The sequence below is a fragment of the Saimiri boliviensis genome, chromosome 11, assembly GCF_048565385.1.
Source record: "Saimiri boliviensis isolate mSaiBol1 chromosome 11, mSaiBol1.pri, whole genome shotgun sequence".
Classification (NCBI taxonomy): Eukaryota; Metazoa; Chordata; class Mammalia; order Primates; family Cebidae; genus Saimiri; species Saimiri boliviensis.
In genome coordinates, this window is record NC_133459.1 from 20089228 (window position 1) to 20112907 (window position 23680).

The window sequence follows — 23680 nt, forward strand, 5'->3', positions numbered from 1 at the left end:
GCTACTCAGGAGGCTGAGGCAGGAGAACTGCCTGAACCCAGGAGGCGGAGGTTGCGGTGAGCCGAGATCGCGCCATTGCACTCCAGCCTGGGTGACAAGAGCAAAAAAACTCCGTCTCAAAAAAAAAAAAAAAAAAAAAAAAAAATCAACAAGGATGACAGGAACCCTAAATTCAATACAGAGAAAACGTATTTCAACTAAATAAAGTATCCAAACTGAAGGGAGAGCAGGGGTGGGTGACCAACCAAATAACTTGAACATCCATTCATTAGCAAGCTCATTCAGTAGTACCCTCTGGCTAAAGACAAAAGGAACAAATACCCAACTCTAATTAGTAGGCTTCTTTTCCACAGAGACAGGTTAATAATTCTGAAACACAGGCCAGGCATGGTGGGTCATGCCTGTAATCCAAGCACTTTGGAGGCCAAGGTGGGTGGATCACCTGAGGTCGAGAGTTCAAGACCAGCCTAGCCAACATGGTGGAACCCCATCTTAAAAAAAAAAAAAAAAAAAAATTCTGAAACACAGATCTGAACTTCTAAATATTATCCACTAAAAGAACCCAGGGCTCCTTGGAAAAATAAATGGCTAATTTTAAGGCCAGGGCAGTGAAATTAGAAAACAAACCTACAACATCTTACTGTGCCCTAAAAGGATGTACTACTGAAAGAATGATGGGGACATGTTAAAAGAACACAAGAGTTGGCTGGAACGGGAGGTCCTACTGGCCAAATCTGGCAATCAAATTTTGCAAAAAAATAAATAATAGGATTATAACCTACTGAATAAAGTAAGAATCCATCACTCCATGGTGAGACAGAAGAAAAACCTCTTCCTTTAAACTATCAAAGTGGAAGGAATGACAGAATTAAACATCTCCATTTGGCATCCAGCAGATTCAGAAAAGAATCAGGCAAGAATCATCATAGACGAGAATGTAGGCAAGTTGGAGGAATAACAATACTTACAATTTCTCAAAGTATCTCAGCACAAGTTAATTACAAAGAGAAAGATAGTAACTTTCAGTGGAGAAATCTGGCAGACACCACCTTAACCAAATGCATAAATTTAACACACCCAGTAACAGATCTTATTGACACTACACACCCTCTGGTATAATGTACACAGAATCACTTCTGCAATGTTCTAGCCAAAAAATGCATAGCCTTAATTGAGTCATAAGGAAACATCAGACAAACCCAACTGGAGGGGCTTTCTACAAAATAAGTCAGTGTCATGAAATACAAAGAAAGATCCACTAATCGTTCCAGATTAGAAGAGACCAAAGAGACACAACAACTGAATGTAAAATGAGCTTAGATTTTTCTTTTGCTATAAAGGAGCATTATAGAACAAAACTGTGCATATTTCTGTAGGATACCCACTATAACAGTAAAGAATTGGAAATTTATATGAAACTGATAAAATAAATTACAATATAACCAAACAATAAAAACTACTGCTGTCAAAAAATAAAAAGATAGACCAGCAGGTACAGTTGCTCATGCCTGTAATCCCAGCACTTTGGGAGGCTGAAGTGGGTGGATCATGAGGTCAGGAGTTCAAGACCAGCCTGGCCAGCATGATGAAACCCCATCTCTACAGAAAATACCAAAATTAGCTGGGAATGGTGACGGGTGTCTGTAATCCCAGCTACTCAAGAGGCTGAGGCAGGAGAATCACTTCAGCCTGGGAGGCAGAAGTTACAGTGAGCTGAGATGGCGTCACTGCACTGCAGCCTCGGCGACAAAGCGAGTCTCCATCTCAAAATAAATAAATAAAATAAAAATAAATAAAAAGGTAGAGAAAGCTTTTAATGTTGTGATATATAATGATATCATTAGATGAACAAAGGAAGGTACATATTACTGCATATGATGTGGCGATTTTTAAAATTTACAAATGGGGTAAACACACCTGTTTGTTTAGACATAAGAGTATACTGAGGCCGGGCGCGGTGGCTCAAGCCTGTAATCCCAGCACTTTGGGAGGCCGAGGCGGGTGGATCACAAGGTCAAGAGATCGAGACCATCCTGGTCAACATGGTGAAACCCCATCTCTACTAAAAATACAAAAAAATTAGCTGGGCATGGTGGCACATGCCTGTAATTCCAGCTACTCAGGAGGCTGAGGCAGGAGAATTGCCTGAGCCCAGGAGGCGGAGGTTGCGGTGAGCCGAGATCGCGCCATTGCACTCCAGCCTAGGTAACAAGAGCGAAACTCCGTCTCAAAAAAAAAAAGAGTATACTGTAAACTGGAAACAAACATATCTGCAAAGGTAATCTCTGTATATGCCAGCTGCAGGTCAGAAGTAAACAACACTCTGTACTTTCTCTTTTATTTTTGGAGACTCCCACACTGAAGTGGCATGTTCATGGCTCACCGCAGCCTCTACATCCTGGACTCAAGTGATCCTCCAGCCTCAGCCTCTCGAGTAGCTGGGACCACGGGTGCATGCCACCATACTTGGATAATTCTTAAATTTTTTTTTTATACAGACAGGGTTTCACCATGTTGCCCAGGCTGACTGCATCACTTTTTATACCTTTCAGGGTTTGAACAATTAAATGTATTACATATTCCAAAATTAAGTAAATAATTGTTTTAATGCCCTTTTTAAACATCCTGTCTTCTAAAACATAAAAATGAAGCTGGGGCCGGGCGTGGTGGCTCAAGCCTGTAATCCCAGCACTTTGGGAGGCCGAGGTGGGTGGATCACGAGGTCAAGAGATCGAGACCATCCAGGCCAACATGGTGAAACCCCGTCTCTACTAAAAATATAAAAAATTAGCTCGGCATGGTGGCATGTGCCTGTAATCCCAGCTACTCAGGAGGCTGAGACAGGAGAATTTCCTGAACCCAGGAGGCGGAGGTTGCAGTGAGCCAAGATCACGCCATTGCACTCCAGCCTGGGTAACAAGAGCGAAACTCCGTCTCAAAAAAAAAAAAATGAAGCTGGGTGTGGTGGCGCATGCTTATAGTGCCAGCTATTCAGAAGGCTCAGGCAGAAAATGGCCTGAGCCCAGGAGTTAAAGGTTGCAATGAACTATGATTGCATCTGTGAATAGCAGCAGCACTCTAGCCTGGGCAACGAAGTGAGACCCTGTCTCTATTTTAAAACTTCTGAAAGGGCCAGGCGCGGTGGCTCAAGCCTATAATCCCAGCACTTTGGGAGGCCGAGGCGGGTGGATCACGAGGTCAAGAGATCGAGACCATCCTGGTCAACATGGTGAAACCCCGTCTCTACTAAAAATACAAAAAATTAGCTGGGCATGGTTGCGTGTGCCTGTAATCCCAGCTACTCAGGAGGCTGAGGCAGGAGAATTGCCCGAACCCAGGAGGCGGAGGTTGCGGTGAGCCGAGATCGCATCATTGCATTCCAGCCTGGGTAACAAGAGCGAAACTCAGTCTAAAAAAAAAAAAAAAAAAAAAACAACTTCTGAAAAAATAAAAATGAAAACAAGTTTGACCAATTTAGAAACAGTTTTGTCAAAGCCAGGAGGTAAAACAGCTTACTAAGGAAATAAAAGTAGAACCCATTCACTGTGGGGAGAAGGATCTAGGGTTTTGTTTTCGTGCTTATAACTCATCTATAATGGGAAAGGTCTACTATAAGGGAGTTAAAGAAACAAAACTGGCTGGCCATGGTGGCTCCTGCCTGTAATCCCAGCACTCTGGGAGGCCAAGGTGGGTGGATCACTTGAGGTCAGGAGTTCAAGACCAGCCTGGTCAACATGGCAAAACCCCGTCTCTATCAAAAATACAAAATTTGCCAAGCATGGTGGCGGGCACCCATTAAGGCCAGGGCAGTAAAATTAGAAAACAAACCTACAGGCCGGGCGCGGTGGCTCAAGCCTGTAATCCCAGCACTTTGGGAGGCCGAGGCGGGTGGATCACGAGGTCGAGAGATCGAGACCATCCTGGTCAACACAGTGAAACCCCGTCTCTACTAAAAATACAAAAAACTAGCTGGGCGTGGTGGCGCGTGCCTGTAATCCCAGCTACGTAGGAGGCTGAGGCAGGAGAACTGCCTGAACCCAGGAGGCGGAGGTTGCGGTGAGCCGAGATCGCGCCATTGCACTCCAGCCTGGGCAACAAGAGCGAAACTCCGTCTCAAAAAAAAAAAAAAAAAAAAAAAAAAAAAGAAAGAAAACAAACCTACAACATCTTACTGTGCCCTAAAAGGATGTACTGAAAGAATGATGGGGACATGTTAAAAGAGCACAAGAGTTGGCTGGAAGGGGAGGTCCCACTGGCCAAATTTGACAACAAAATTTAGCAACAAAATAAATAATAGGATTATAACCTACTGAATAAAGTAAGAATCCATCACTCTATGGTGAGACAGAAGAAAAGGCTCTTCCTTTTAAATTATCAAAGTGCAAGGAATGATACTGCAGGCTGAGTGCCAGAGCAAGACTCCAGGAAAAAAAAAAAAAAACAGACAAAAAGAAAATTAAAGCTAGCAGCAATAGACTCTCCCAAGCTAGTGGTAACGGACTCCCCCAGACGTCTTTGGGAGATAGTAACCATGGTGAAAATACACCTCTAAAATAAAGTGGACAATTATTTTGTCAATTCCTTCAACTCTGCTTTTCAAAAGTATAATATCAAGTCTTATTTGTTCACTTCCTCCTCCTGGACAGGTGGGGGGTAAAAATTTTTCAGATGATTTTCCTGGGGAGACAGACACTCCCATGGGTCAAACACATACATTAGTCTCAGGAAATAGTTCCAGTGGAACTGTTCAGATTCTAGTCTCCAGTTCCTGAGAGCAAAATAATTCAAACAATGAACAAAAGGTAGGCTCTTCCTGTCCTCACCTCTACCACTACCTACACACAAAAATAATGCATACTCAATCGGTTCTAAAGCTGGCATCGAAAGGCAAACACAACCAATGGCCTAAATATTACCACAATAAGACTTTCAAAAGCTACTATGAGAAGCTGGACGCAATCTGTATTATCAGGCCCCAGAAGACTGGCATTGTTCTTTTTAAATCAATGTCTTAAATTAATCGCTTGCTAGGTACTACTAAATAACTCTTCAGTCAGCTAGAATGTCATCACGGTAGAGGTAACCTGTGATAGAGCACCATCCCAGACTGAACCTATGGCTTCCAAGTCTCTATGGCCACACTTCAGGTGGGAACCAAAAAGCCAATGATGGTGCTTTGCATTAAAAGGGCTTGGGCTTTCTAAATTTCTAAATTGTGGCTAAGCCTTTCATACATAGCACAAAATTGGGCAGGGGGCAGGGGACACCTTTGTGTTTGTTCTCTTACTTGGAGAGGTGAAGAATCTACTTAAGAAACACAAGGCTGGGCACAGTGGCTCACGCCTGTAACCTCAGCATTTTGGGAGGACAAGTTGGGCGTATCACCTGAGGTCAGGAGTTCAAGACCAGCCTGACCAACATGGTGAAACCCCACCTGTACTAAAAATACAAAATTGGCGTGGTGACGCATGACTGTAATCCCAGCTACTGGGGAGCCTGAGGCAGGAGAATCGCTTGAACCTGGGAGGCAGAGGTTGCAGTGAGCCAAGATCGTGCCATTGCACTCCAGGCCTGGGCAACAAGAATGAATCTCCATCTCAAAAAAAAACAAACAAAAAGAAACACAACTCACACAGTCATAATTATAAGCTGTTACTTCTAAAGCCAGCCTTAGTAGCACAGTAGAATGTCAAGTACACAAGACTGTCACCTCCCCCATTCATCATTCTCCAATGCCCCTAACTCCATTTTATCTCTCATTAGGAGTAGGCCCTAAGTGTCAAGGATCATTTGTCATCAAGTGTGTGCCAATTTCCTTACAGTACAAAAATAGTTCTGTGTACTTGTGTCTACCAAGTAGAAAGACAGATCAAAGAGACTGAATGTTTCATGAAATATGGGACAGTGGCCTGGAGCAGTGGTTCACACCTGTAGTCCCAGTACTTTGGGAAGCTGAGGCAGGCAGACCACTTGAGGCCAGGAGTTTGAGACCAGCCTGGCCAACATCGCAAAAACCTGTCTCTACTAAAAATACAAAAAGTTATCCAGGAGTCGTGGCACATTCCTGTAGTCCCAGCTGCTTGGGAGGCTGAGGCAGGAGAACCGCTTGAACCGGGGAGACAGAAGCTGCACTGAGCTGAGATCCCAAGATCCCGCCACTGCACTCCAGCCTGGGCAACAGAGAAAAAGAGACCCTGCCTCCAAAAAAAAAAAAAAAAAAACTTGATTACATAGGTGTGACTGATTGAATCACTGGCCACTGGAGATCAACAACCTTCAGCTCCTCTTCCCTACCAGAGGTCAGACTAAAAAGTTTTAACCCTCTTATCACATGGTTGGTTTTTCTGGTAACCAGCACCTATCTAGAGGCTACCAAGAGCTCCCAGCCATCAGTCATTTCATTATCATACAAAGACACTTAGTCACTTTGGAGATTCCAAAGGTATTAGGAGCTTTGCCAGAAGTAGTACAAAGACTAAACATATTTCTTATAAATCACAATATCATATAACCCTTCAGAAAAAATAACTGGCCGGGCGCGGTGGCTCAAGCCTGTAATCCCAGCACTTTGGGAGGCCGAGGCGGGTGGATCATGAGGTCGAGAGATCGAGACCATCCTGGTCAACATGGTGAAACCCCGTCTCTACTAAAAATACAAAAAATTAGCTGGGCATGGTGGTGTGTGCCTGTAATCCCAGCTACTCAGGATGCTGAGGCAGGAGAATTGCCTGAACCCAGGAGGCGGAGGTTGCGGTGAGCCGAGATGGCGCCATTGCACTCCAGCCTGGGTAACAAGAGCGAAACTCCGTCTCAAAAAAAAAAAAAAAAAAGAAAAGAAAAGAAAAAGAAAAAATAACTAAAGAAAACATTTCAAAAATATTAAATGACACCCGTGTTTTTGTTTCAGTAATTCTACCTGTGGGCAGATGTCCACAGAACTTGCAATAACAGCACAGTGGCAATGCCATAGTATGGTAAGGAATTCGGATAGCCCTAATGGGTACTTTGTTCCAGGACTACACTGTATGAGAACACCAAAGGGGTAGGCAGAGGATAGGTTCCAAAAGGTTTGGATATGACATGTTAAGGAGACGTTTACTGTGATTTTAGGCCAGAGACATACATTGGCAACAATAAAAAGGACAGACTGGGCCGGGCGCGGTGGCTCAAGCCTGTAATCCCAGCAACTTTGGGAGGCCAAGGCGGGTGGATCACAAGGTCGAGAGATCGAGACCAACCTGGTCAACATGGTGAAACCCCGTCTCTACTAAAAATACAAAAAATTAGCTGGGCACGGTGGCACGTGCCTATAATCCCAGCTACTCAGGAGGCTGAGGCAGGAGAATTGCCTGAACCCAGGAGGCGGAGGTTGCGGTGAGCCGAGATCACGCCATTGCACTCCAGCCTGGGTAACAAGAGCGAAACTCCATCTCAAAAAAAAAAAAAAAAAGGACAGACTGAAGCTGAACAAGGCATGAGACATAACTCTGAAGCTAAACAAGGCGTAAGATACATGTAACAATTTTTCTAGTGGAAGATGAGGTCTTAAAAAGCCAATTCAAGGCCAGGCGCAGTGGCTCAAGCCTGTAATCCCAGCACTTTGGGAGGCCGAGGCGGGTGGGTCACGAGGTTAAGAGATGGAGACCATCCTGGTCAACATGGTGAAACCCCGTCTCTACTTAAAATACAAAAAATTAGCTGGGCATGGTGGCACGTGCCTGTAATCCCAGCTACTCGGGAGGCTGAGGCAGGAGAATTGCCTGAACCCAGGAGGCGGAGGCTGCAGTGAGCCGAGATGGCGCCATTGCACTCCAGCCTGGGTAGCAAGAGCGAAACTCTGTCTCAAAAAAAAAAAAAAACTGGGAAGCAGAGGTTGCAGTGAGCCAAGATTGCGCCACTACACTCCAGTCTGGGCGACAGAGCAAGACTCTGCCTCAAAAAAAATTTTTTTTTAATTCAATTCAATACTCTGATGGCAAGAATAGAGAGAAAGGAATATTCATATACAGTACACAGCTGTGGGGCAAAAACCTTGCAAAGGTAATGTGTATCAAAAGCCTTTTCAACACATATTATGTTCATGCTATTTTCACAATGTTTTTCTTTTTTTTTTTTTTTTTTTTTTTTTTTGAGACGGAGTTTCGCTCTTGTTACCCAGGCTGGAGTGCAATGGCGCGATCTCGGCTCACCAACCTCCGCCTCCTGGGTTCGGGCAATTCTCCTGCCTCAGCCTCCTGAGTAGCTGGGATTACAGGCACGCGCCACCACGCCCAGCTAATTTTTTGTATTTTTAGTAGAGACGGGGTTTCACCATGTTGACCAGGATGGTCTCGATCTCTCGACCTCGTGATCCACCCGCCTCAGCCTCCCAAAGTGCTGGGATTACAGGCTTGAGCCACCGCGTCCGGCCTTGAACATTCTTTTTTTTTTTTTTTTTTTTTTTTTGAGATGGAGTTTCGCTCTTGTTACCCAGGCTGGAGTGCAATGGCGCGATCTCGGCTCACTGCAACCTCCACCTCCTGGGTTCAGGCAATTCTCCTGCCTCAGCCTCCTGAGTAGCTGGGATTACAGGCACACGCCACCATGCCCAGCTAATTTTTTTTGTATTTTTAATAGAGACGGGGTTTCACCATGTTGACCAGGATGGTCTCGATCTCTCGACCTCATGATTCACCCGCCTCGGCCTCCCAAAGTGCTGGGATTACAGGCTTGAGCCACCGCGCCCGGCTAATTTTTTCTTAATGATTAGATGACTACCTCAGGAAGCCAGGGTAAATAAATGAGGTATATAGAGGGTTTGCAAAATACAAAAAAGTCTCAGCAGGTACCACACTCAGCTCCAACATGGAAAAAACATCCAGGCCTACAGAGACTGAGCGGTGCATCAGGTTCCGGATTGCTGTTTTCCAGGATGTTGGAAAGGATATCACAACCGCAAACTCTCCAAGACGGGAGTCCCTTAGTTTCGTGAACACAGAACTGGCTGCCCTCACACAGAACCACAAGGATCCTGGTGTCCTTGAGCACATGATAAAGAAACTAGACCTCACTGTGACAGGCAGTTAGATTTCCGAGAATTGTTTCATATTTTTTGTTTCCATTAAGACTGAAAAATGTCTTAATCTTATTGGCAGCATGGCTGTGGTTCACCATAAGCCATGACTGCTTTATCATGGCTAGCTATTCCCAGAATCAAATCTAAGGAACCCTTAGATCTGGTCTTCAAACCCCACCCACCCCCTTTTCCTTCTAGGCTCTCCATCACCATCTCCTCCTCATGGCTCCTACACACCCTATGCCCAGCACACCCATTCCATGCAGGCCACTCCTCCTAGTAGTAATAAAACAGTACGGTTTTGGTTTTGGTTTTGGTTTTGGTTTTGGTTTGTGTTTTTTGGTTTTGGTTTGTGTTTTGTTTGTGTTCTTGCTCTGCTGCCCAGGCTGGAATGTAGCAGTAAAATCGTAGCTCACTGCAGCCTCATCCTCCTGGCCTCAAGTGATCCTCCAGTCTGCCTCCCAAGCGCTGGGATTACAAGTGTGAGCCACTGCACCTGGCCCAGTATCATTTTTTGAAAATCTTAAGTAATCGTGTTTGTTTCTCTAAACAACAACTTTTGTTTAGAGTTGTTGCTTTTGCTAACATCAGACATGTTCATGATTAGCAGTCATTCAATTCTCTACTTTGCTAAAGTCATAGAGAGCTAATAACCTCAAATTATTTCATGATCTCAGGAGACTGAAGTGGGAGGATCGCTTGAGCCCAGGAGTTCTGGGCTGTAGTGCACTATGTGGGTGTCCCCACTAAGTCATCAATATGGTGACCTCCCAGGAACGGGGACCACCAGGATGCCTAAGGAGGGGTGAACCAGTCCAGGTTGGAAACGAACCAGGTCAAAACTCCAGTGCTGATCAGTAGTGGGATCGCGCCTGTGAACAGCCACTGTATTCCAGTCTAGGCAACACAGTGAGACCCCGTATCTAAATAAAAATAATAATTATTATTTTTAAATAATAAATAAAAATTTAAAAAAATTTTAAAAGGGCCAGATGCGGTGGCTCACGCCTGTAATCCCAGCACTTTGGGAGGTCGAGGCAGGCAGATCACAAGGTCAGGAGATTGAGACCAACCTGGCCAACATGGTGAAACCTCATCTCAAAAAATAAAATAGAATTAAATTTTATTTATTTATTTTTTTTTTTTGAGACGGAGTTTCGCTCTTGTTACCCAGGCTGGAGTGCAATGGCGCGATCTCGGCTCACCGCAACCTCCGCCTCCTGAGTTCAGGCAATTCTCCTGCCTCAGCCTCCTGAGTAGCTGGAATTATAAGCACGCGCCACCATGCCCAGCTAATTTTTTGTATTTTTAGTAGAGACAGGGTTTCACCGTGTTGACCAGGATGGTCTCGATCTCTTGACCTCGTGATCCACCCGCCTCGGCCTCCCAAAGTGCTGGGATTACAGGCTTGAGCCACCGCACCCGGCCTAGAATTAAATTTTAAAAAGGAAAAATTATTTCATAATCTTACTTCCTGACTGATGAGAATAAATAATCAATTCCAGGTTGATTGTAGTTCTAAATATGAAAGATAAAGCAATACAGTTCATAGAAAATATAACAGGAGGGGGCCGGGCGCGGTGGCTCAAGCTTGTAATCCCAGCACTTTGGGAGGCCGAGACGGGTGGATCACGAGGTCGAGAGATCGAGACCATCCTGGTCAACATGGTGAAACCCCGTCTCTACTAAAAATACAAAAAATTAGCTGGGCATGGTGGCACGTGCCTGTAATCCCAGCTATTCAGGAGGCTGAGGCAGGAGAATTGCCTGAACCCAGGAGGCGGAGGTTGCAGTGAGCCGAGATCGCGCCATTGCACTCCAGCCTGGGTAACAAGAGCGAAACTCCGTCTCAAAAAAAAAAAAAAGAAAAGAAAATATAACAGGAGAATATTTAAGAGCCTGGGAAAGATAAATCTTTATCTCAGGGGAGCTTATAGGACCTACATGATGAGAACTTCTGAACACACAGAGAAATACTGAACACGAAAAAGAGAAAACAGACACTGGGGTCTTACTTAGGGGTGGAGGGTGAGAGAAGGGAGGTGAGCAGAAAAGATTTTGAGACAGGGTCTCGCTGTTACCCAGGCTGGAATACAGTGGCAAGATCTCAGCTCACTGCAACTGGGTTCAAGCGATTCCCTCACCTCAGCTTCCCGAGCAGCTGGGATTACAGGCGTGTACTACCACATCTGGCTAATTTTTGTTTATCTGTAGAGACGGGGTTTTGTCATGTTGCCCAGTCTGGTCTGGAACTCCTTGCCTCAAGTGATCCACCCACCTGAGCCTCCCCAACTGCTGGGATTATAGGTGTAAGCCACCGTGCCAGGCATATAGAAAAATTTTCAAATTAGCCAAGCACGGTGGTTTATGTCTGTAGTTTCAGCTACTCGGGAAGCTGAAGTGGGAGGACTACTTGAACCCCAGAGGTCGAGGCTACAGTGAGCTGTGATCATATCATGTACTCTAGCCTGGGTGGTAAAATGAGATCCTGTACTCAAAAAAAAAAAAAAAAAAGCACCAGAAAATATATATGCAGAACGTCCACTGCAGTAGCTTTATTCGTAATGGCCAAAGCACGAAAAACTCAAAATGACCATCACTACTAGAAAACGAATATAATATATAGTACATACTCACACACAGTTGCCATTTTACTATCTGTATGTATCCCATAATATGTTATATATCATTAACATACATCACAAAATTTATTTTTAAAAAAAGAATAGAGTAGGCTGAGGTAGCTCACTCCTGTAATCCCAGTACTTTGGGAGGCCGAGGCAGGCAGATCATGAGCCAGGTATGGCGGCATGCACCTGTAGTCCCAGCTACTCAGGAGCTGAGGCAGGAGAATCGCTTGAGTTGAGATCCCGCCACTGCACTCTGGTGTGGCAACAGAGCAAGACTCTGTTTCAAATGAAAAAAAAAAAAAAAAAAGAATAAGCCGGGCGCGGTGGCTCAAGCCTGTAATCCCAGCACTTTGGGAGGCCGAGGCGGTGGATCACAAGGTCAAGAGATCGAGACCATCCTGGTCAACATAGTGAAACCCCGTCTCTACTAAAAATACAAAACTTAGCTGGGCATGGTGGCGCATGCCTGTAATCCCAGCTCCTCAGGAGGCTGAGGCAGGAGAATTGCTTGAACCCAGGAGGCGGAGGTTGCGGTGAGCCGAGATCGCGCCATTGCACTCCAGCCTGGGTAACAAGAGCGAAACTCCGTCTCAAAAAAAAAAAAAAAAAAAAAAAGAATAAAGCGGCCAGGCACAGTGGGCGTATCACCTGAGGTCAGGAGTTTGAGACCAGCCTGGCCAACATGGTGAAACCCTGTCTCTACTAAAAATACAAAAATTAGCCAAGCATGGTGGCACACACCTGTAGTCCCAGCTACTCGAGAAGCTAAGGCCCAAGAACTGCTTGAACTCAGGAGGCTGAGAATGCAGTGAGTCAAAATCACGTCACTGTACTCCAGCCTGGGCAACAGAGAGAAACTTGTCTCAAAAATAAAATAAGGCAGATTTACATGCACAAATAATAAAAACAAGTTGTAACAAAGTATGTATTGCTACTCCCCTTTTTGCTTTTTTTTTTTTTCTTTTTGAGACAGGGTCTTGCTCTGTTGCCTAGGCTGGAGTGTAGTGGCATGATCTCAGCTCACTGCAACTCCACCTTCCAGGCTCAAGCCATCCTCCCACCTCAGCCTCCTGTGTAGCTGGGACTATGGGTCCTCATGAGGGATTTGTGTTTGTTTGGTTGTCCGGTTTTTACTGAGACAGAGTCTCGCTCAGTCACCCAGGTTGGAATGCAGTGGCTCAATCTTGGCTTGTTGGTTGGTCTTCTTTTTTTTTTTTTTTTTTTTTTTTTTTGAAACTAAGTATCACTCTGTCACCAGGCTGGAGGGCAGTGGCACAATCTCAGCTCACTGCAATCTCCACCTCCCGGGTTTAAGGGATTCTCCTGCCTTAGCCTCCTGAGTAGCTGGGACTATAGGCATGCGCCACCACGCCCAGCTAATTTTTGTATTTTTTAGTAGAGATGGGGTTTCACCATATCGGCCAGGATGGTCTCCATCTCTTTTTTTTTTTTTTTTTTTTTTTTTTTGAGGCAGAGTTTCGCTCTTGTTACCCAGGCTGGAGTGCAATGGAGCGATCTTGGCTCACGGCAACCTCCGCCTCCTGGGTTCAGGCAATTCTCCTGCCTCAGCCTCCTGAGTAGCTGGGACTACAAGCACGTGCCACCATGCCCAGCTAATTTTTGTATTTTTAGCAGAGATGGGGTTTCACCATGTTGACCAGGATGGTCTCGATCTCTTGACCTCGTGATCCACCCGCCTCGGCCTCCCAAAGTGCTGAGATTACAGGCTTGAGCCACCGTGCCCGGCCGATCTCCATCTCTTGACCTCATGATCCACCCACCTCGGCCTCCCAAAGTGCTGGGATTATTGGCCTGAGCCACCATGCCCGGCTGTTGGTTGGTTTTTACTGAGACAGAGTCTCAGTTGGACTGAAAGTAACTAACTAACCTAGGTTGGAATGCAGTGGCTTGATCTCAACTCACTGCAACCTCCACCTCCCGGGTTCAAGTGATTCTCGTGCCTCAACCTCCCGTGTAGCTGGAATTACAGGTGTACACTGCCAGCATGCCCAGCTAATTTAGTAGGGGTGGGGTATTCCCATGTTGACCTATGTTTCCCTCAAGTAATCCGCCCACCTCAGCCTAACAAAGTGTTGGGATTACAGGGGTGAGCCACTTCGCCTGGCCCTCACTAAGGTTTTAGACTGGAGCTACAGAGCCACTGAAGAAAGGTGGCCTGACACTGGCTTTCTAGAATGCTTCGCACATTTCTGTAAGGTTTTATTTTGGTAACAGTCATATGCTATTTCCCTAATGAAAACAATATAGACATTGTACTCCTATAAACGGCTGGAAGTATACATAAATCCAGTCTTTGAAAATTCTTATCAAGGCTGGGCATGGTGACGTGCACTTGTAATCCCAGCTACTCAGGAAGCTGAGGAGGAAAGATGGCTTGAGCCCGGGAGTTTGCAACCAGCCTAAGCAGCATAGCAAGGCCCTGTCTCACAAACAAAACAAACTTCACATCAAAAGGTTAACTGTAACAAATAGAAACTGTAAGAAAAGAAAAACCAATTAAACATATGACAACATTTGCACTTAGATCAGTAAGTGTGACTAACATATTCTGTTGGTGAGGGTATGATGTAAATGTAAGATACTCTTACACGTTGACAGGGAAATGCAAAGAGAAACTCTCATTCTTAGGGGCAATTTAGCAATATGGGTCAAAATGAAAAATGCATATCCCTTACCCCCAAATTTTACTTCCAGGAACTTACTTGACCACTAACCTCACTGTTAGCCAACAAGTCTGGCCTCAATTAAGACACACAATATTTGCAGAATTCTGTGGATAGAGGATTTAGTACACATTGCTTTCATCCTGTGATTGTCCTAAGCATTTTCAGAAATGTAAGTAATAGTCCTGACACATGTGGTCTTTGAATACGGTCAAACACCTCACTCTTCAGCTTTGGTATCTCCTAACAAATTGTTGCATAAAGTATTAAAAAATACATATTAGTGATACTATTTATTTAATCTCTTCTTGCAAAGAAAAGAAATAAAAGAAGAAAGGCTCATGCCTGGATTCCCAGCAATTTGGGAGGCTGAGGAGGGAGGATTGCTAGAGTCCAGGAGTTTGATACCAGCCTGGGCAACATGGCAAGACTCCGTTTCTATAAAAATTTAAAGATTAGCCAGGTGTGGTGGCAAATGCCTGTGGTCCCAGCTACTCAGGTTGGTTGATCGTTTGAGCCCAGGAGTTTGTGGCTACGGTGAGGTATGATGGCACCACCGTACACCAGTCTGGGTAACAGAGTCAGATCCTGTCTCAAAAAAAAAAAAAAAAGGAGAAAGCAAGTAGAAAGAGAGCTTTTTTTGATATCTAAATAAAAGCTGGAAGGACCAGGGACAGTGGCTCACACCTGTAATCTGAGCACTTTGTGAAGCCAAGGTGGGCGGACCACCTGAGGTCAGTAATGAGGTCAATAATTTGAGCCCAGCCTGGCCAACATGGTGAAACCCCATCTCTACTAAAAATACAAAAAGTAGCCAGGTATGGTGGCGGGCGCCTGTAAGCCCAGCTATTCAGAGGCTGAGGCAGGAGAATCGCTTAAACCCAGGAGGCAAAAGTTGCAGTGAGCTGAGATCGCACCATTGTACTCCAGCCTGGGCAAACAAAATGAAACCTTGACTCAAAAAAAAAAAAAAAAAAAAAATCAGCCAAATGTGGTGGTGCATGCCTGTAATCCCAACAGGAGGCTGAGGCAGGAGAATCGCTCAAACATGGGAGGCAGAGGTTGCAGTGAGCTAAGACTGTGCCACTGCACTCAGCATGGGCAACAGAGCAAGACTCCATCTGAAAATAACAACAATTAGCCGAATATGGTGGTGCATGCTTGTAGTCACAGCTACACTGGAGGCTGAGGTGGGAGGTTGGCTTGAGCCCCTGGGAGGCAGAGGTTGCATTGAACCAAGATTGCACCACTGTACTTCAGCCTAGGTGACAGAACCAGACCCTGTCTCATAAAGTTAAATAATTAAAAGTGCTCAGACCTTGGGTGAGGTGTGGCTTTTCACAAGACCTAAAGCAATCAAAAAAATAGTAAAAAGTTGGGGCCAGGTGCTTCACACCTATAATCTCAGTACTCTGGGTGGCTGAAGCAGGAATGATTGAGGCCAGAGGTTTAAGACCAGCCTGGGCAACACAGCAAGACCCCATCTCTCCAAAAAACTACCAAAAAAATTTGCTGGGTGTGGTGGTACATACCGGCAGTCGTAACTACTAGCAATGCTGAGGAAGAAGGATCGCTTGAGTCCAGGAGTTTACAGTTGCAGTGAGCTCTGATCACACCACTGCACTCCAGCCTGGGCAACAAAGCAAGGCTCTGCTTTGTTAACAATAATAATAATAGCCGGGCGCGGTGGCTCGAGCCTGTAATCCCAGCACTTTGGGAGGCCGAGAAGGGTGGATCACGAGGTCAAGAGATCGAGACCATCCTGGTCAACATGGTGAAACCCCGTCTCTACTAAAAATACAAAAAATTAGCTGGGCATGGTGGCATGTGCCTGTAATCCCAACTACTCAGGAGGCTGAGGCAGGAGAATTGCCTGAACCCAGGAGGCGGAGGTTGCGGTGAGCCGAGATCGCGCCATTGCACTCCAGCCTGGGCAACAAGAACGAAACTCCGTCTCAGAAAAAAAAAAAAAAAAAAAGGAAAAAAAAAAAATAATAATAATAATAAATTGGACTACACCAAAATTAAAAGTTTTTGTACTGAAAATGATACCAATTAAATGAAAAGCAGAATTAGAAAAAATATTTGCAAATCGTAAATCTAATAAGGGACTTGTATGCAGCATGTATAAAGAAGACAACTCGGCAGGGCTCAGTGGCTCATGCCTGTAACCCTATAACTTTGGGAGGTGGAAGTGGCTATATCATGAGAGGTCAGGAGTTTGAGACCAGTCTGGCCACCATGGTGAAACACTGTCTCTACTAAAAATACAAAAAAAATTAGCTGGGCATGGTGGGGGGTGGCGCGCCTGTAGTCCCAGCTACTCGGGAGGCTAAGGCAGGATAATCACTTGAACCTGGGACGCAGAGGTTGCAGTGAGCTGAGATTGTGCCACTGCACTCCAGCCTGGGTGACAGAGCAAGACTTCATCTCAAAAAACAAACAAACAAACAAACCACAAGTCAATAATAAAAAGACAAAAGACAACTCAATTAAAAGCTTGCAAAGGATTTAAACAGGCATTTCTCCCCAAAAAGCTATATGAATGGCCATTAAGTACACAAAAAGATGTTCAACACTATTAGTCATCAGTGAAATACAAATCAAAACACAAGAAATCACTTCACACCCACTAGAATGGCTGTAAGAAAAAAGGCAGTGACAAGCGTAAGGATGTGGAACAACTGGAATCCTTATACATTGCTTGTGAAGATGTAAAATAGTGCAGCCACTTTGGAAAGCAACCTGATAGTTTCTCAAAATATTAAACACAGAAGCTGAGGCAGGAAGATCGACTGAGCCCAGGAATTCAAGGACAGCCGACACAACATAGCAAAACCCCCATCTTTTTAAAAAAAAAAAAAAAAAAAGGCTGGGCATGGTGGCTCACTATAATCCAGCACTTTGGGAGGCAGAGGCCAATGGATCATCACAAGGTCGGGAGATAGAGACCACCCTGGCTAACACAGTGAAACCTCATCTCAACTAAAAATACAAAAACTTGGGCCGGGCGCGGTGGCTCACGCCTGTAATCCCAGCACTTTGGGAGGCCGAGGCGGGTGGATCACGAGGTCAAGAGATCGAGACCATCCTGGTCAACATGGTGAAACCCCGTCTCTACCAAAAATACAAAAAATTAGCTGGGCATGGTGGCACGTACCTGTAATCCCAGCTACTCAGGAGGCTGAGGCAGGAGAATTGCCTGAACCCGGGAGGCGGAGGTTGCGGTGAGCCGAGATCGCGCCATTGCACTCCAGCCTGGGTAACAAGAGCGAAACTCTGTCTTAAAAAAAATAAATAAATAAAAATAAAAATAAAAAAAAAAAAATAAATAAATACAAAAACTTAAGCCAGGCGTGGTGGCACGTGCCTGTAGTCCCAGGTAATCGGAAGGCTGAAGCAATAGAATCGCTTGAACCCGGGAGGTGGAAGTTGCAGTGAGCTGAGATCAAGCCACTGCACTCAAGCCTGGGCAACAGAGACTCCGTCTCAAAAAAAAAAAGGCCATGAGGAGTGTTTCATTCCTGCAACCTCAGCATTTTGGGAGGCCAAGGCAGGAAGAACACTTGAAGCCAAAAGTTCAAGACCAGCCTAGCCACCAAAGCAGGACTCCATTTCTACAAAAAAAAATTTTTTTTAATTAGCCAGGTGTGGTGGCGTGTGCCTGTAACCGCAGGAGGCTGAGGCAAGAGGATTGCTTGAGTCCAGGAGTTGAAGGCTATAGTGAGCTATGATTGTACTGCAATCCAATCTGGGTGACAAGAGTGAGACTTTAAAATAAATAAATAGGTTCTTCCTTTTCGATCCGCCATCTGCGCCTCAGGTGGGGCCGCCACCAAAATGCAGATTTTCGTGAAAACCCTTACGGGGAAGACCATCACCCTCGAGGTTGAACCCTCAGATACGATAGAAAATGTAAAGGCCAAGATCCAGGATAAGGAAGGAATTCCTCCTGATCAGCAAAGACTGATCTTTGCTGGCAAGCAACTGGAAGATGGACGTACTTTGTCTGACTACAACATTCAGAAGGAGTCTACTCTTCATCTTGTGTTGAGACTTCGTGGTGGTGCTAAGAAAAGGAAGAAGAAGTCTTACACCACTCCCAAGAAGAATAAGCACAAGAGAAAGAAGGTTAAGCTGGCTGTTCTGAAATATTATAAGGTGGATGAGAATGGCAAAATTAGTCGCCTTCGTCGAGAGTGCCCTTCTGATGAATGTGGTGCTGGAGTGTTTATGGCAAGCCACTTTGACAGACATTATTGTGGCAAGTGTTGTCTGACTTACTGCTTCAACAAACCAGAAGACAAGTAACTGAGTTAATAAAAGACATGAACTAACAAAAAAAAAAAATAAATAAATAAATAAATAAATAAAAGTTAAAAGTTCCCACATAAACCAACAATCCCATTTCTAGGTCTATACCTAAGAGAAATAAAAACAAATGCCCACACATAAATTACTACATAAATGTTCACAGCAGATTATTTATAATAAGCAAAAAGTAGAAACAACCCAAATGTCTATCAACAGATGAATGCTAAAAAATGTGGTAGATAGAGATATGATGGCATATTATTCACCAATGAAAGGAAAAAAGGCAACAAGCACAGGAAAAGACGCTGAACTCATTAGTCATTAGAAAAATGCAAATCAAAACCACAAAGATATATCACACTTGACACCCAACTAGGAGGGCCTAATCAGAAAAACAGGAAATAGTGCATGTTTATGAGTATGAAGATGCATTTGAACCCTCATACATCACTGGTGGGAATGTAAATTGATACAACCATGGTGGAAAAGTTTCACGGTTCAGTAAGTTAAATTCGGAATTAACTGTGTATGACCCAGCAATTCCACTCCCAGGTAAAAAACTGAAATCAGGTGTTCAAACAAAAACTTGTATGCTGGCCAAGCATGGTGGCTCAAACCTGTAATCTCAGTACTTTGGGAGGTCGAGGCAGATGGATCATGAGGTCAGGAGTTTGAGACCAGCCTGGCCAACATAGTGAAACCCCGTTTCTACTAAAATACAAAAATTTAGCTGGGTGTAGTGGCAGGCGCTTGTAATCCCAGCTACTCGGGAGGCTGAGGCAAAAGAATTGCTTGAACCCGGGAGTCAGAGGTTGCAATGAGCCAAGACAGCAACACTGTACTCCAGCTTGGGTAACAGTGTAATATTCCATCTCAAAAACAAAACGCAACAAAAATTAGTGGGGCAATGCAGCGGGAGCCTGTAATCGCAGCTACTCGGGAGGCTGAGGTAGGAGAACTGCTTGAACCCAGGAGACAGAGGTTGCAGTGAGCGGAAATTGTGCCACTGCACTCCAGCCTGGGCAACAGAGTGAGACCTTGTCTCAAAAAAAATAAAAATAAAAATAAAAGGCCAGTGCTGTGGCTCACGCCTGTAATCCAAGCACTTTGGAGGCCAAGGCGGGCGGATCACCTGAGGTCGGGAGTTCAAGACCAGCCTGACCAACGTGGTGAAACCCTGTCTTTAATTTAAAAAAAAAAAAAAAAAAAAAAAGATAGTTATAGTTGGCCAGGCACAGTGGCTCAGGCCTGTAATCTCAGCACTTTGGGAGGCCAAGGCGGGCGGATCACCTGAGGTCAGGCATTTGAGACCAGCCTGACCAACATGGAGAAACCCCCATCTCTACTAAACATACACAATTAGCTAGGCGTGGTGGCACATGCCTGTAATCCCAGCTATTTGGGAGGCTGAGCCAGGAGAACTGCTTGAACCTGGGAGATGGAGATGGAGATGGAGGTTGTGATTGCGCCACTGCCCTCCAGCCTGGGCAACAAGAGCAAAACTCCATCTCAAAAAATAAATAAATAATAGTTACATTTTTATGTATTTCTGCACTAAAATATCAAGGATAATTTTCTTTAAATCAACAAAGCACTAAATTTTCTTTTCTTTTTTTTCATTTTGAGATGAAGTCTTGCTCGTCTTGCTTAGGCTGGAGTACAATGGCGCCATCTTGGCTCACCACAACCTCCGCCTCCCAGGTTCAAGTGATTCTCCTGCCTCAGACTCCTGAGTAGCTGGGATTACAGGCACCCGCCCCCCATGCCCAGCTAATTTTTTGTATTTTTAGTAGAGACAGGGTTTTAATATGTTGGTCAGGCTAGTCTCAAACTCCTGACCTCAGGCGATCCACCTTCCTCGACCTCTCAAATTGCGGGGTTACAGGCGTGAGCCACTGTTCCCGGCCTAAGTTTTCTTTTTTAAAAAAATATTGTATTTATGGCTGGGCACTGTGGCTCATGCCTGTAACCCCAACACTTTGGGAGGCAGAGACAGGCGGATCACTTGAGGCCAGGAGTTCAAGACCAGCCTGGCCAACATGGTGAATCCCGTCTCTAACAAAACCACAAAAAAATCAGCTGACCGGCCAGGCGCGCGGTGGCTCAGCTTGTAATCCAAGCACTTTGGAGGCCAAGACGGGCGGATCACCTGAGGTCGGGAGTTCAAGACCAGCCTGACCAACGTGGTGAAACCCCGTCTTTAAAAGAAAAAAAAAAAAAAAATCAGCTGAGCATGATGGCGCATGCCTGCAATCCCAGCTACAAGGGAGGCTTAAGTGGGAAGATCTCTTGAGCCTGGAAAGTGGAGGCTACAGTGAGCTGAGTGCCACTGCACTCCAGTCTGGGGCACAGAGTGAGACCTGGTCTCAAAAACCACCAGAAATATTAACAGTTTACATTATCTGGTTAGTCTATAACCTAATTACGTTGAAAAATTGCCTGAAGCTTGATTATTTCTATTATACACAGACTTCAGCCATTCCTGAACTTACTGTTGAAGTCAGAGGTACACTCCTTGTGTGACAGATACCCAGAGCTTGGACGTTTGCTTTACAGAAGCTCCCTAACTTACTTCACTTCTCAGACTAGACTTTAGCTCCAAAGCCAGAGACCATGACTTCCATTCCTTCTGGATTCCCCCGGCAGAATTTCCTAAATGCCTGAACTCCAGAAAGCATTTCCTAAATGCCTGCCGAAACACGGATACTGAGCATGCCCGGCTTGGCCAAGTCCATTCAACAACATTCTGAAACAAACACTCTATAGTTCCCGCGTTACAAGGTGGAAGAACGGGAAGAAACGGGAGCAAAGCCTAAGGAATCAATCTCCAAGAGGGGGCTCAGGAAAGGCAAGGTTCAAGGGTGGGGCGCACGTGAAGGGCAGCACTTTCACAGCTCAAACTTGGCACTCAGTAAAGTGGTGTCGAACCAGAACGACCAAAGAAGGCTAAAAAAAGAAAAATACTAGATTAACGAGTGAGGGAAGGTCAACAAGGTTGCAGGGTATCGATGACGTAGGCTTGACCACAGTTTTTCCTAAAGCTGCCCGCTCCAAAAATAATACTAAGATGATCAGGCCTTCGGTGTCAACACCAACAAGATACCCTGTGATGAGGCTCACTTCCTAGAAGTTCCTTTTTACAAACGAAAGAGCCATGCTGTGGCCAAGACACCCCAACCATCAACGCTTACTAAGCTAAGCTCTCGGTTCCTGCCTTCATCTCCACCGCCATCTTCTGGATGGGAACCCAAAACCCTTCCTAAAGGGCTTTCGCCAGCATCACCTCCGCGCAAAGCCCAGGAAAGCTGCGTTGCCCTGGTCGCGCGGACAGCGCAAAGGGGGAAACTCCACCTTGCTCGGTTCCGCGCCTTCCAAACGCACGCAAAGGGCTGCCGTCTTCCTTCCCCGCACCCCACCCAGGCTTTCCAGGGTCCGGCGCGAGGCGCGAGGCGCGGGCCTCACCTGCACACGCCGCGAATGCATGGCTCCAGCCAGATGCGGTAGGCGGTCTCGATGTGCTCCTGCGACACCTCCTCGGGCCGCACCGTCTCCGCCCAGCGCCAGGCCGCCTTCTCCAGCTGCAGCCGCGGGGCCATGGCCTTGGCCCCAGGAACGCCTCCTGAGCCAGGCCGCCGCTGCCGCCGTCTGCACGGCCGCCCCAATGGGCTCCGCCACCTGCCAGCGAGGAGGACCGGGCGCTCCCTCAGGCAACTGGCCAGTCAATCACCTGTGCACGCCACTGCCGCCGCGCCCGACCCGCACGACCGGCCGCAAAGCGCCGACGCCGACACCCGACACCCCCAGCACCCGCGGACGTTAAAGGTGGACTCCCCGCCGCGCTGGGCGCATGCGTGTTCCCAGCACCCTCTGCGCCGCCCGCGCCTTTAACCCGACGGGCTGAGGAAGAGGAAGCGTCAGTCTGAGACAGTCCTGCCACGTACCCACTGGGGCTGTTGGGAAAGCAGCGTCTCAGCCCCCGTTTAGGGCAGCGCCCTGCGTACCACTACTCTAGCAAACCCGAGTCTCGAAAGCGATTTTTGTCTTCGGTACTTCCCTTCTAACCATGAAGTTTTCACCCGAAAGGCTACTCAACGCACACCATAGGCCCGCCCAGACTGCGGGGCGGGACCTGTTTAGGGTAGGAACCGAGTCGCCAAAAAAGACAGGATCGGTTCTTTAGAAGAAGATTTAACTTGAGCCTGGACCGGTTCCGACCCCCTTTCCCGAGCCCTCCTGACGTCACGGGACGTTCCGGCCTTTGCCTGAACTAGAATGGGACTACGTGTCCCGGCATGCCCTGCGTCCTGCCACTCACTGTGAGGCATGCTGGGATTTGTAGTCTTGGAGGTGAGAAGGCTCGGTGCGCCGCAGACTGTGCGGGCGGGGTCCGCGGTGCCAGGGTGGAGTTTCTCTGATGAGCAGGGTCATGCTGGCTGTTGACTCCCTTCTCAAAACTCTTTTTTTTTTGAGACCGAGTTTCGCTCTTGTTACCCAGGCTGGAGTGCAATGGCGCGATCTCGGCTCACCGCAACCTCCACCTCCTGGGTTCAGGCAATTCTCCTGCCTCAGCCTCCTAAGTAGCTGGGATTACAGGCACACGCCACCATGCCCAGCTAATTTTTTGTATTTTTAGTGGAGACGGGGGTTTCACCATGTTGTCCAGGATGGTCTCAACCTCGTGATCCACCCGCCTCGGCCATCCAAAGTGCTGGGATTACAGGTTTGAGCCACCGCGCCCGGCCAAAACTCTTATCTCTATGCCGGATTTTCTAGTTCCTCTCTAGCTCAGGGTTTAAAAACATTTGCTTTCTGCGACTCCTGCCCCAGGACATGAAGAGTAGCTTTATGAGATTGTTGTGCAAACTCTAAAGAACTCTATTAAAGTCAGGATATTTAAGAATTTTGCATTTGAATTAGAGCCCTGCCAGAATCTAAGTGCTAATTTCTGATTTAACTGCTTGCCCTCTGGAAAACCTGAGGCTGAATTCTTTAGATAA

General features: G+C 46.1%; 2 protein-coding genes across 7 annotated transcripts in view; one reads left to right on the forward strand and one right to left on the reverse strand.

Moving 5' to 3' along the window:
- Positions 1-22506, reverse strand: part of USP48 (ubiquitin specific peptidase 48) — a 103863-nt gene extending 81357 nt beyond the window's left edge. For 5 of the 6 annotated variants that reach the window (XM_039474155.2, XM_074380250.1, XM_074380249.1 and 2 more), the window contains exon 1: positions 22146-22506. In XM_039474155.2, coding sequence (XP_039330089.1) covers positions 22146-22279 — 134 coding nt within the window. In that variant the 5' untranslated portion in view covers positions 22280-22506. The remainder of the gene's footprint in view (positions 1-22145) is intronic. The other variant, XM_039474154.2, reaches the window with a different exon arrangement.
- Positions 18164-18735, forward strand: LOC120366031 (ubiquitin-ribosomal protein eS31 fusion protein). Its single transcript, XM_039474157.2, has one exon. The coding sequence runs from the start codon at positions 18210-18212 to the stop codon at positions 18678-18680; it is 471 nt and encodes a 156-aa protein (XP_039330091.1). The 5' UTR covers positions 18164-18209; the 3' UTR covers positions 18681-18735.
- Positions 22507-23680: the final 1174 nt, after the last annotated feature.

Bases quoted from the DNA above. Each gene is read 5' to 3' on its own strand.
- LOC120366031 (XM_039474157.2), top strand. From the start codon at position 18,210: ATGCAGATTTTCGTGAAAACCCTTACGGGGAAGACCATCACCCTCGAG.